Source organism: Mesoplodon densirostris, chromosome 1, assembly GCF_025265405.1.
Source record: "Mesoplodon densirostris isolate mMesDen1 chromosome 1, mMesDen1 primary haplotype, whole genome shotgun sequence".
Classification (NCBI taxonomy): domain Eukaryota; kingdom Metazoa; phylum Chordata; class Mammalia; order Artiodactyla; family Ziphiidae; genus Mesoplodon; species Mesoplodon densirostris.
Window position 1 is genome coordinate 80,413,343 of NC_082661.1, and position 12,492 is coordinate 80,425,834.

The following is a 12,492-nucleotide window of genomic DNA, read 5'->3' on the forward strand; positions in this document are numbered from 1 at the left end:
TCGGGTAATAATGATGGGTCAACGTAGATTCATCAACTGAAACAAATAGATCACTGTGGTGTAGGAGGTCAACAGCACCGAGGCTGTGCATGTGTGGGGATGGGGGTATTTGGGAATTCTCAGAAATTTCTGCTCAATTTTGCTTTGAACCCAAAACTCCTCTAAAAAAATAAAGTTTATTAGAAGTATAAAAGTTTTAAAAAATTGTTTAAAAGTTTCCAAAGTCCTAAATTACGTAACATTTTCTCCTTACTTCATAAAGACAAATATGGGAATTGATATAATATCAAGAAATCCAGATTTATATTAAATAATGAAAATTACTAAAGTGAACAAATGAAACAGAAATTGGGCCTCTGGAATTTAAGACAATTATACCTGACAATAATTCTAAAGGAGCCATCAGATGGTATTCATCTTGAAGAGCTTCCTTCCTCCTGTAGGTTGTCAGCTAAAGAGTACTCATGAGATGAGGTTATATCTTATCCCACACAAACTCAAAGTGTTTGTTAACATAAAAGAACTATGATGTGTGGGTGAAAGGGTTGACTTTGCCACCTTGGAGCAGCACCATAATACATGAGAAAAGTTGAATGTTAATTTTGCCTTCTACTCAGAAAAGAATCAAAAGGATATGAATATCTCTATCCCTTTCTATTAAAAGTACAGGATGTCATAGTCATTTAAAATGCTTTTTCTTAAAAAATACACAGGCATACCTCCAAGATACAGCAGGCTCGGTTCCAGACCACCAAGATAAAGTGAATATCACAATAAAGTAAGTCACATGAATTTTTTGTTTCCCAGTGCATGTAGAAGTTATGTTTACACTATCCTGTTTTCTATTAAGTGTTCAACAGCATTATGTCTTTAAAAAAAAAGTACATACCTTAATTAAAAAAATACTTCATTGCTAAAAAAAAATGCTAACCATCACCTGAGCCTTCAGCAAGACAAAATCTTTTTTGCTGGTTGAGGGTTTTGAAATATTTTGAGAATTACCAAAATGTGACACAGACATATAGAGTGAGCAAATGTTGTTAGGAAAAAATGGGACTGATAAACTTGCTGGATGCGAGGTTACCATAAGCCTTCAATTTGTAAAAAATGCACTCTCTGTGAAGCACAATAAAGCAAAATTCAATAAAGCAGTATATGCTTCTAACAGATTCATTACCATTTTATTAATTCTCTAACAAATAGAACACTGAAATTATTTAGCATAACCTTGTGAAACCTGTATTTTCCCAACTGTGAACTTCTACAGTTCTAGATTTATAGCTTTCCACTGTAATGGACATTAAATTTCATTTTAACAACAGCCAAGATGTTTTGATTCAAAGGCAATTGTTTTTAAAAACAAATAAGAAATGCAGTATCTTTACAGCATCCAGGGTTCCTTTGTTATTTAAAATATCCTCCATTTTAAATAGATTAACTGTTTCTTGAATGTAAATTGCCAACTAACAGCAAAATTCCGCAGACAACTTTGTTCTAAAAATTATTTTCAGATAGATTATACAGTCATCCCTCAGCATCCGTTGGGATCCCCAGCAGCTATTAAAATCCAAGGATGCTCAAGTTCCTTATATAAAATGGTACAGTATGATCTTATACTATAACGCATATCCTCCCTTGTACTTTAAACCATTTCTTGATTACCTATAACACCTAATACAGTGCAAATGCTAGGTCAATAGTTGCCAGCTTCAGTAAATTCAAGTTTTGCTTTTTGGAACTTTGGAATTTTTCTTTGCTCAAATATTTTTTTTTTTTTACAACTTTATTGGAGTATAATTGCTTCACAATGGTGTATTAGTTTCTGCTTTATAACAAAGTGAATCAGTTCTACATATACATCTGTTCCCATATCCCTTCCCTCTTGTGTCTCCCTCCCTCCCACCCTCCCTATCAAATATTTTTGATCTATGGTTGGTTGAATTCGTGGGTGTGGAACCTGAGGATATGGAGGGCCGACTGTACATTTTTACTTTATTCCTACCAACACCTTATGTACTTCAGGGACTATCATCTACCTGGATGTTAGTGCAGCCACCTTCTAACTGGGTTCACCACCTCCAATCTAATCTCTCTGCTCCAATCCGTGTACATAGCAAAATATCACAGCACTTGATTTATTTTTCTTTCTCTTGACAGGAGTTTAACCTAGAGACTTGTGCTCAAGTACTATTTTGCAACAGTAAATAGTCTTCAGTACTGTGCTTTCACATTCTGATCTGAGTGTAAAATTATTTTTGCTACTACTGTTTGTTAACTACAATGTTTGGTGATATAAATTAAAGGAAATATTACACTTGGTAGGTTTTAAGACAGATAAATTTTTCTGTAAATAATAAGCAAAAGGTATTCAGAAAAAAATCATACTAGGCCTCCACCTCCCAAAAGAATTAATAATCACTGGAATATACATACCTTGTGAAATACAGGAGAGTATCATCAGCACAATAGAAGAATTTGACTAAATTACCATAAAGATGACCAAGTTACTAGGCGCACATACCAGATGTTTTCACAGACACTGTGAAACTTGTTATATTTGTGTTATGTAAATGCTGCTGACCTGTTGGCTATATAACCAAATATTCTAGTAGGTGAAAAAATGTCATAACATAATATTTCATTATGTTTTTTTGAAGGCAAAAAATGGTCATTCACCTTCCCTTCAATCTGCTTATCTGCAGCGCCTGGTACAGAGTGAGTACATACCAAGTGTTTATTCGCTGAAGGAAGAAATATCCCCAAGGACATAATTATGCCTGCCTCAGCTTCAGTTCTTCCCACTGTTTCCTGATATCCCTGACTGAATGAAAGTTGCCTCACTTTTCCAATCCCCTGTGTAACTCTTATAGCTTTTACCACACTAGGTCTACACCACAGATATTTTGAAGGCATCTAAGCCCCTATCTAAACTATAAAATCTTTGAAAAAGGATGGTGTCTGACTTATCCTTTAACCCTAATATTACCAATAAAACTATCAGCTCCCCAGTCCAAGGAGTGTATTTTTAGTATTATAATTTCAAATTTGTAAAAACGAAAACTAAACATGTTTTCCTAAAAATAACCACAAAACATGCAACTTGACCAGGCCTTCTGGCTGGTAGAAGTATGCTAAAATGGGGCAGGAGGAGGAAGCACAGCAGATTCTCTCAGAGTACTGCTTTCTGAATTTACCCAAATGGGACATTTATTTTAAAATGCTCAGAAACATTGCTTTTTTCCCCCCCTTAAAACATTAGGCGAAGTGTCTTGCTTTTAGTAGGCACTTATCACATATTTGATGAATGGAATTTATTTGGAGACAAAAACACAAACACTTTAAAACAGAAGAAAAAAATAAATACTTCACATACTAAGATATGACTTTGCTAGAGAAAAAAAAATGTTCTTTTTAAAGACGTAATGATAGCATTTTCTCCAATACTTTAGACTCGTGAGAAATAGTCTAGTACTTAAAAATGGTACCACGAGTCCCATTAATTCTATCAGAAATCTCAAATTGATGCGAATAACATCCTGGCTTCATAGAATAGAAAAGAACTTGAAAGATGTCTAACAAATTTTTCATCTGGACCCATGGCCTCATTCTCTTTGAGACAAATAAGGCTCAGAGAAAAGATATTGTTAAATGTTTAGTCTTGGGTAGCTTTGAGATTGAAACTTAAATCTTTTCATTCTGGGTCAGCATGCTTTCCATTGAGCCTTAATCTAGTCTATTTTAGTTCCCTATTGAGATTACCAAAGTTCAACCCAAGTGTTATTCTCTTACACATTTACTTAAAGTGTTTTATCTATACGTCATTGTGTACATTCACCCAACAAGCACATAATACAGATCTTCTCTGACATATAGATCCTGAAAAATACATGCCATATTCAAGTGACTGCCCTTGTCAAGGCCTTTTTTCCCATCAGTCCTAGAAATGTACTGGATCTGCTTTATTTCCTAAGGCCAACGGCTCTGCCTTTAGGCTTCTCCCTTGAGGACTGTAATTCTAGCTCCATTACTTCACTGCCTTATCTTCTGTTAGATTTCAGATAAATCCACATCTCTTGCCTCCCGGAGTTGCTGAGATGTGTTTAAAAACCCTTCTAGGCACAGACCTTGACAAAAATGATTCTAAAAAATCAGGCAGTTCAATACTTGCTGTGAAGATATCTTTGCTTTCATGCAGGCCTTTCCCACTGATTCCTGAGTCTATTTGCAAAATTGACTATTAACGCTTTGTAGTTGGAAACAGTGGATAGATACCTGAATAAAAAATATAAATTAAAAGTAACAAAAGGAAACTTTCTTTTCTTTCATAGAACTCATGGCCCCTTCTGTTTTGCTTTTTAGAAAAGGAAAGAATTCCATTAGAAGAAGACTTAACACACCTATAAAAATAGAACTTCCCATTAGATTCTGAATAGCTGACATTCCACAGGAAGTATGCACAAGTACCACATTGCCAAAACCAGCATCAAAAGGACAAACACAGAGAACATTCCTTCTTCAGGAATTCAAGTAGTTATTTTATCTTGGAACTGATTGGCAAAGTGACCTCCAATTTTTCCATGAGTATTTCATTGATATCTTTAAGATCATACTTTTCTTAACTATGTTTAAAATGTGCATTTTTCTAAAGCTACTTACTTTCCTTCTTCCTAGAATACCATCACCACAATTAAATAATTTAGAGGAATTATTTATTTATATTTGTTATAATCCCTTTTTAGTCATTGAAAATCTACAATTTTAGCCATTGTTTTCCAACTGTGTCTAAAGCTGGGTGCTTTACTGGATTGTGCTTAACTAGTTTATTAATCTCATTTACTGGAAAAGCATTTTGATGAGAATTATTGATAACTCTCCTCTTAAACTTTAAACATTGAAGAATAATTGCAACAGATTTCAAAATAACAGCAGATTTCTCATGTTACTATGGTTCAAATGTAAACTCTACATTTTGGTTTCAGAGACATTAATAGCACAAATAAATATCATTGCTTCAGATATGAGCCACTGTAATTAAAAATCTTATTTTGTTTTCACATGAAATGCTTTCTTTATATGTTCACCAATTACTAAGTGCTGAATTTTTTTTTTAATGGTACACTTTAAAAATAAACTTTATTCTAAACAATGTGATTCTTATCATTCCCTCCATTTAGTGAGGAAATCTTACCTTTAAAAATCTATAATATTTAAAACATGGATATAAATAACTTGATGACTGTGGAAAAGCGGCATGGCATGGGAAGAAGGATGCCTCTTTCTTTTATATTTGGACTAACACTGAATTGTTTTTTGGAGCTGAAGGGGGTCAGAATATGCCCTGCCAAAATATGCCACTTTGGCATAAGGGTTATATTGAGCTAAAGGCAAGTGAGAATCAGCAAATACAGGAAGAATTCTCCACTTCATGCCCTTAATCTGCCTAAAAGCAGGACATAAATTTCCCTTTGAGGAAGGTGTCTGCTTCCATCTAAGCAATTCTTACCATCTAAGACAAGGAGTTGACACCCTGAGTCTAATTGCTTCTTTCAGTTTCACTTCTTTGCTGTGAGCTCATGTGCACATAAATATTAATAAAAATGTTGTGCCTTTTCTCCTGTTAATCACTATCTTTTCTTAGTTTAACTCACATGCCTTCATGCATTGAACATAAGAGGGTAGAGAAAAAATTTTTTCTCTCTGACTGAGCTGTGATTAAACCCAATTAGCCAAAGTGGAGAGGGAAGGAGGAGGGGCAAATTAGGGGTTTGGAATTAAGAGATGCAAAGTACTATGTGTGAAATAGATAAGCAACAGGATCTATTGTATGACACAGGGAATTACAGCCATTATCTTTTTTTTTTTTTTTTTTTTGTGGTACTCGGGCCTCTCACTGCTGTGGCCTCTCCCGTTGCAGAGCACAGGCTCCGGACGCACAGGCTCAGCAGCCATAGCTCACGGGCCCAGCCGCTCTGCGGCATGTGGGATCCTCCCGGACCGGGGCACGAACCCATGTCCCCTGCATCGGCAGGCGGACTCTCAACCACTGCACCACCAGGGAAGCCCCAGCCATTATCTTATAATAACTTTTAATGGAGTATAATCTATAAAAATACTGAATCACAATCTGTATATCTAAAACTAATATTGCAAATCAACTATGCTTCAATAAAAATAAATAAAATGAATACATTTTAAAAATAAATAAATTAAATTAAAAAATAAACCCAGTTCTGAATGGTGGTATAGGTAATGAGTATTAGCAAAAGTGTTTATTTTATTCTAATATTCATCACAGCATGAAGGACATATCCCGGTGTATAATGCCATACCTTTGACTATACTGTAAAGGAGATCTGACAAATTAGACCTATCAAGAAATCACAACATGTCTAAAAAACTGGGGTGGAGGTATTTCTCTCACTAAATAAAGAAAAAAAACACACAAAAACCCAAAACCCTGTGCTCTCAGCCCTGCACAGCAGTAAAGAGGCTCTTCCCAGGGGTGTCAATTGGGGTTGAGTAGGAAATCTGGGCTTCTACCCCCACCGGTCAGTAATAAGATGGTACCTCCTCACCTCTGCCATTGTGGTATCAGAGGAGGACTGTTAAAAAGATGATTTAAATTAAATTCAGAGTCTCATAATACCCAAAATGTCCAGGATATAATACAAAATCACTCATCATAACAAGAACCAGGATAATCTCAATATGAATGAGAAAAAACAATGAACAGATATTAATACCAAGATGACAGTGCTGTTGGAATTACCTGACAGGTCTTTTAATCAGCCATAATAAAAATGCTTCAGTGAACAATTATGAACACATTTAAATGAAAAAAAAGTAGGAAGTCTCAACAAAGGAATAGAGGATACACCAAACAACCAAAAGTCAATGGTAGAACTGATAAAAATACAGTAACTAATAAAATTTTAAAAACTCAATCGATGAGCTCAACAGCAGAATGGAAAAAAAAAAAACTGAGGAAAGGATAAGTGAACTTGAAGAGAGAATATAAATTACCCAATCTGAACAAAAGAAATAAAATAAATTTTTAAAAAACTGAACAGAGCCTAGGGACTTATGCAACTATAAAAAAAGATCTAACATTCATGTCATCAGGGTTCCAGAAGGAGAAGAGAAAGTGAGGCTGAAAAAGCAATCAAAGAAACAACGTCTAAAAATCTCCTAAGTTTGGCATAAATCTATATACTCAAGAGATTAAGTGAATATCAAATAAGATAAACTCTAAGAAATTCAGGGCAAGACACACTATAGTCAAACTTCTAAAAACAATAGACAAAGGTACATTTTTTTAAAGTAGCCAGGAGAAATAATACCTTATCTTTAGGGGATAAGCAATTAGAATGATAGAAGATTTCTCATGAAAAACAAAAGAATCCAGAAGGAATTGGCCCAACATTGAAAGAAAATTACTGTCAACCTAGAGTTTTATATCTAGCAAAAATATCCTTCTCAAATGAAGAGGAAATCAAGACAGCCTCAGAAAAGGAAAACAGAATCTGTTGCTAGCACATCTATACTCTAAAAGAATGGCTACAGGAAATTCTTAAAGAAAGGAAATCATAAAAGAAGGAATGCTGGAACATCAAGAAGAAAGAACATCGGTAAAAGTAAAAATATGAGCTTTGAGAAAGACTTGAAAAGAAGAACTAGTGCAACTTGGAGTGTTGCCAACCTACAGCCACATGAACAAGCCATGAATGGAATGTGACTGTGGAAAGAACCTTGTGCAGCAGGACTGTGCGTATCCAGAGATTTAGTCTCTATTCTCTAGCAAGTATGTGGATCACCAATATGGCAGACATGTTTGGTTACCTATCCAACAGGCAAGACTTCCCTTCCTGCCACAGATTGAATATATGATTGGTCAAAGCCAACTGCTATAATTCGATCCCCTTTACTATTACTTGGTTCAGACATGTGCATGAGAAGCAATTCTAAACAATAATTCATTATCAGCTATCTCCTGAGGGATTGCTGGGAAAGGTTTTCCCTATAAATAAAAATATATGCAATGGGATTAATGATTCCTTTTCTTCTGCCTTTGGAAGTCACTGTGATACCTGAAAATGGGGCAGCAAACTTGAGAACATTAAGGGGAACCTGAGGGTGAGGACAAACCCACATACTACAAAGAACACAGAGAAAGATGGAATGAACTTGGTTTCTTAATGACATCATTGGAGGGCTGAATTAACCAAACTTAGTACTAACCTGTCATTAGACACATTTTACATGAAATAATATTTTTTTTTCTTATCTATTCCCGAAATATCACATTAAATGCTACAGAGAAGTCCATCATATGAATGTACTATAATTATGCAACTGATTCCATTATTGGATTTATAAGTTGGTTTTCCTTTTTTTTCCCACTATAAAGGACAATGCAATAAACAGCTTTCAGTATAAACTTTATCTGAATTTAGGGTAATACTTTCTCTGTACTTTGTTCTGAGAAGGAAAATTACTAAGTTAAATGAAATGGACATTTCTGATATGGAGTATCAATTTGATTTTCAGAAAGTGTATTCTTATTTAACTCCTAGCAGCAATGTGTATGGCCTGTCTCACTATATCCCATCCAGTCAGAGGGGATGCTGTGGACTGTTCCCCAAGAGCACTGTTTTCCCTTCATCCTTATTGATAGAACCTTGGTTTATAAATTCTGATTAGTCTAAGTCAATCTTGGTGACTCCATTCTCCTTGCCAGTGATTGGCGAGGGGTAGGCATGTGACTTAGCCCTGGCCAATGAGATGAAAAATGGGAGGCTGACTAGGTGAATTTTTCATTCTTAAAAAAAAGAGAGAGAGAGAGAGAGAGAGACAATGTCTTCCACTATAAATTACCATGTCTCCATGTAATAACTTGAACCATGCCAGTCTGAGAACAAAGCCAGTGAGCTGGGGTAAAAGATGGGAGTTTGGTGATGTTGTTGAACCCCTGAATTAACCAACCTCAAGGGTCCTTGAGCCTTCTTTTTATATAAGATAATAAGTTACAAACACTTCAAAAAAATTCATTGGAAAATTATGCTTATGTATAATCAGCCATCTTTGTACCCCAAAGTACAACTGAGAACTACTTATGATATCACAATGAACAATCCCAAAGGAAAGAGACTCATAACTATTTCCCTTATGAAGATTAACTTAAATTTTAAACAAACAATGCTGAGCATTCACCTCATTTCAAAAGAATTAGAGTTGAATGTAATTTGAAGAACATTTAAAAATATTATAGGGTCATTAATTTGGACTGTAACTTGGAGAAAAATCATCCTTAATTCAAGATATTCAAATAGACAGCAAAAATAAACAAAGTATGTTGTACTTACAAATCAAACACCAGGTAATGGAAGCCCTCTTCCGATATGCTGTCGTGAAGTCGCACTAAAACAAAAGAAAAAAGGAAAAAGAGAAGAAAGTTTGTGTTATATGTATGCCAACAATCAACATTAAGCCAAGACTTTTAATAGGCATCTGTCTCCTAAATTAAAATGTTAGCAACACTATTTTAGCTTCTGATGAGTCAGCATCCTTTATAGCAGGGCTTCGGTTCAGACAGACCCAAGGTTTAAGTTCTGGTTCCGATAATTATTAACTGTGTGATCTTAAGCAAATTAATTAACTTGTAATGATAACAGTACTTATATTTTATAAAACGGTTGAGAATATTAAGTGGGAGCAACGGAGGCCAAGAAAAGCAACAAACTCATAGGACACAAATGCTTTTGAAAAGTCACCAAAAAAGGATCATGATTTCTACTATGACCTGTCCTTAGTACTTTCCCCATGCAGTGATGACCACCATATAGAAAATGTGGATTCAAAAGAACACTTAGATGGTCACACAAGCTACTATAATCCACAAAGGGAGTTTGTAGTACCCATGACATTCCCAAGGTCACAGACATAATAGAACGACCATTCTTTACAATCCAATTCTATCCCCTTCAGAAATCATCCTTGGCTCACTATTAAAATCTTTTCTGAATTCCCCTCCAGAAATTTCTCCGAAGTAGAGAAAGAGAGGCTTTTGCTTCACTTATAATTATGGATTATCATTTGTAAAATGTAAGTTTTCTGTTACCATGAACATGAGAAGGGGGCCCATAATGCAGGCACCTGGGAGTGTGGCCACTGCAGCTCAGTCTGAGCTCCTCTATTTGTCTCTAGAGCACGCGGAATGTAAACACGCTGCAGCATCCCTTTCCTTATCTTATTTGTTTCTCATAGTGTCACCCTTGAATTATGGATGCACCCTATTTTACTTTTATTAACAAACTCTAATACCTGTCCTTTCTTCAGGACACAGTGTTTCTTTCTCATCAACACTATCAAAGAGGAACCATATTTCATAAGTCTTTGCATCCCTCATAGAGACTTGGCAAATAGTAGACAGTCTTTCATAAAATTGGTTTGAGCATTTACTATACCAGGTGCTAGGCATTCTTCCCACTTTTTAGACAAACATTTTCATCAAAGCTCAGTATACTTATATATATATATATGAAACAAAATGATTGCTATGCAAACAATTCTCCTGTAACTTTAATTGTGTGAAGGGTATTCTTCAATTTGTCAGTATCAGAGATCACATGTTTCATCCATAAATTCAGAGTGACACTAAAGATGAGGAGAGGGAGACTGCTGTGTGCTTACATTGTAGTCATGTGTTTAATTTGCCTGTTACCTTTGCTTAAACTTATGCCACAAAAGAAAATCAAAAGTTTAGCTCAATGATGAGTCTTCTGCTCAGTCATTCAGCACAGTAAGGAAAGCCAGATCATGGGTGATAACTCACTGGCTTTCTTATATGACACAGACTCACAGATATCTCATTGAGCAGCTGTAACACAACCTGTGTTTACATGAGTTCAAATAATGGTATGGCTACTTGAAGAATTCAGACAGTTACTCTGTGAAAATAAGGTGGATTTCCATGCTATCAAAGTTAAAATGAAAAGCAAAAATCACAACGTGAGCTGGAGGAAGTGACCACTTTTTTCTCATATTGTCTTAAGGTAAAATCTTCAATTGGAGACGAGATCTCAGGTTTTCAGATCAGAGTTATAGAGCTAAACAGAGGTGGATATTTCAGGTACAAGTGGAGAAGCAGTACTAATTTCTGGTTATATCTGGAATAAAATTTTCTTAGTTTGACCACCACTACCTTATTAATACTTGGAATTAACCATCATTTGGAAATAAGTTATTTTTTGAACAAGTCAAGAGTTGCTCAAGCCTGATAATCAAACACATACATTGTTTGGGGTCAAAACCAGTTTCACAAAAGCATTTTGTCAGCAAGTACATTATAATGGTTAAAGATAAAAACCATCTGACCAAGTTCAATCCTTTTGCATCACACCAATCTAAAATAATCTCCACTATTTCTAACCAGCCATTTGATCAGGTAAGATTAATTCTGAATAAATTTTGTTATGATACAGTGGAAAAAAACTAGCATCATCTTTACTTGGGATAAATACATACACATTTTCATAAACCTAAACAGTATAACAGTTATCTAGGATAAACATTTAAATTCTAAGACATTAAGTATAAGATTTATAATGGGGAAAAAGGTGCTTCTGAGGCTAAAATATTTCCAGAGTTTAGCTGACCCAAGGCCTAATCCTTTTCCTCTCTCTCTTGAATGACAGAGTTAGTATAAATCCCTACAACTAAACATAGTAGGGCAATGCTGCCAGTGTTATCATAATACTAATGGATTAATTCATACAGAACAGATTGTATTGAATCCTCTAATCACTGGTTCTCAGCTCTAAGCAATACTCCTGGTTATAAATGAGGTAGATTTTGCATTTTTAGTTGGCTTTGTTGCAAGGATTGAGATAGTTGGGTTTGATTTACATACTGCAATGCGAATATGGCAGCTTTTAAGTCAGATACTTTTTATATTCTTATCAGCAGTTAATTATATTTCACAGCTAGAGCAAGCATTAGCCAAGTTAGGCCATGCAATGTGCCAAGCCTTTGCAAAAGAGGGATGCCAAGGTTGAGTTCGTTTGTTAACTTAAATAATAAATAAATAAATAATAAATAAATAAATAAATAAATAAATATTTACTAGTTTCAGACATTATAACAGTCAAATGGCAACACTCTAGAGAGAAATTTCACCTCAACCATTACTCCTGGCTCTTTTGTGACAAAGCTGGTCATTTCTGGAGAGAAAACTTTTCAGATAGAAAACAAAGAAGCACTGAAAACCAAACTCAAAATAAAACTAACATTTCTAGAAAACCAAAGGTAAACTGTATAGATGCTCTGTTTTACTTAATCTCTATTTCTTATAACATGAGTAATACATTTAATAAAGCAACACCATTTAAAAAATCTCCCCAGTATAAAAATACTAATTTAGGTTGTGTGTATTTGAAAAATATATGCACTCTATTTCTTTGAAATATGAAGCCATGTATATATAGTTTATTTTAT

At 34.9% G+C, this 12,492-nt stretch overlaps 1 protein-coding gene across 7 annotated transcripts in view; it reads right to left on the reverse strand.

Annotated features, from left to right (window-relative positions):
- CAMK2D (calcium/calmodulin dependent protein kinase II delta) overlaps positions 1-12,492 on the reverse strand; it is a 292,607-nt gene that overhangs the window by 153,711 nt on the left and 126,404 nt on the right. For all 7 annotated transcript variants that reach the window (XM_060105286.1, XM_060105268.1, XM_060105279.1 and 4 more), the window contains exon 4: positions 9,363-9,417. In XM_060105286.1, coding sequence (XP_059961269.1) covers positions 9,363-9,417 — 55 coding nt within the window. The remainder of the gene's footprint in view (positions 1-9,362; positions 9,418-12,492) is intronic.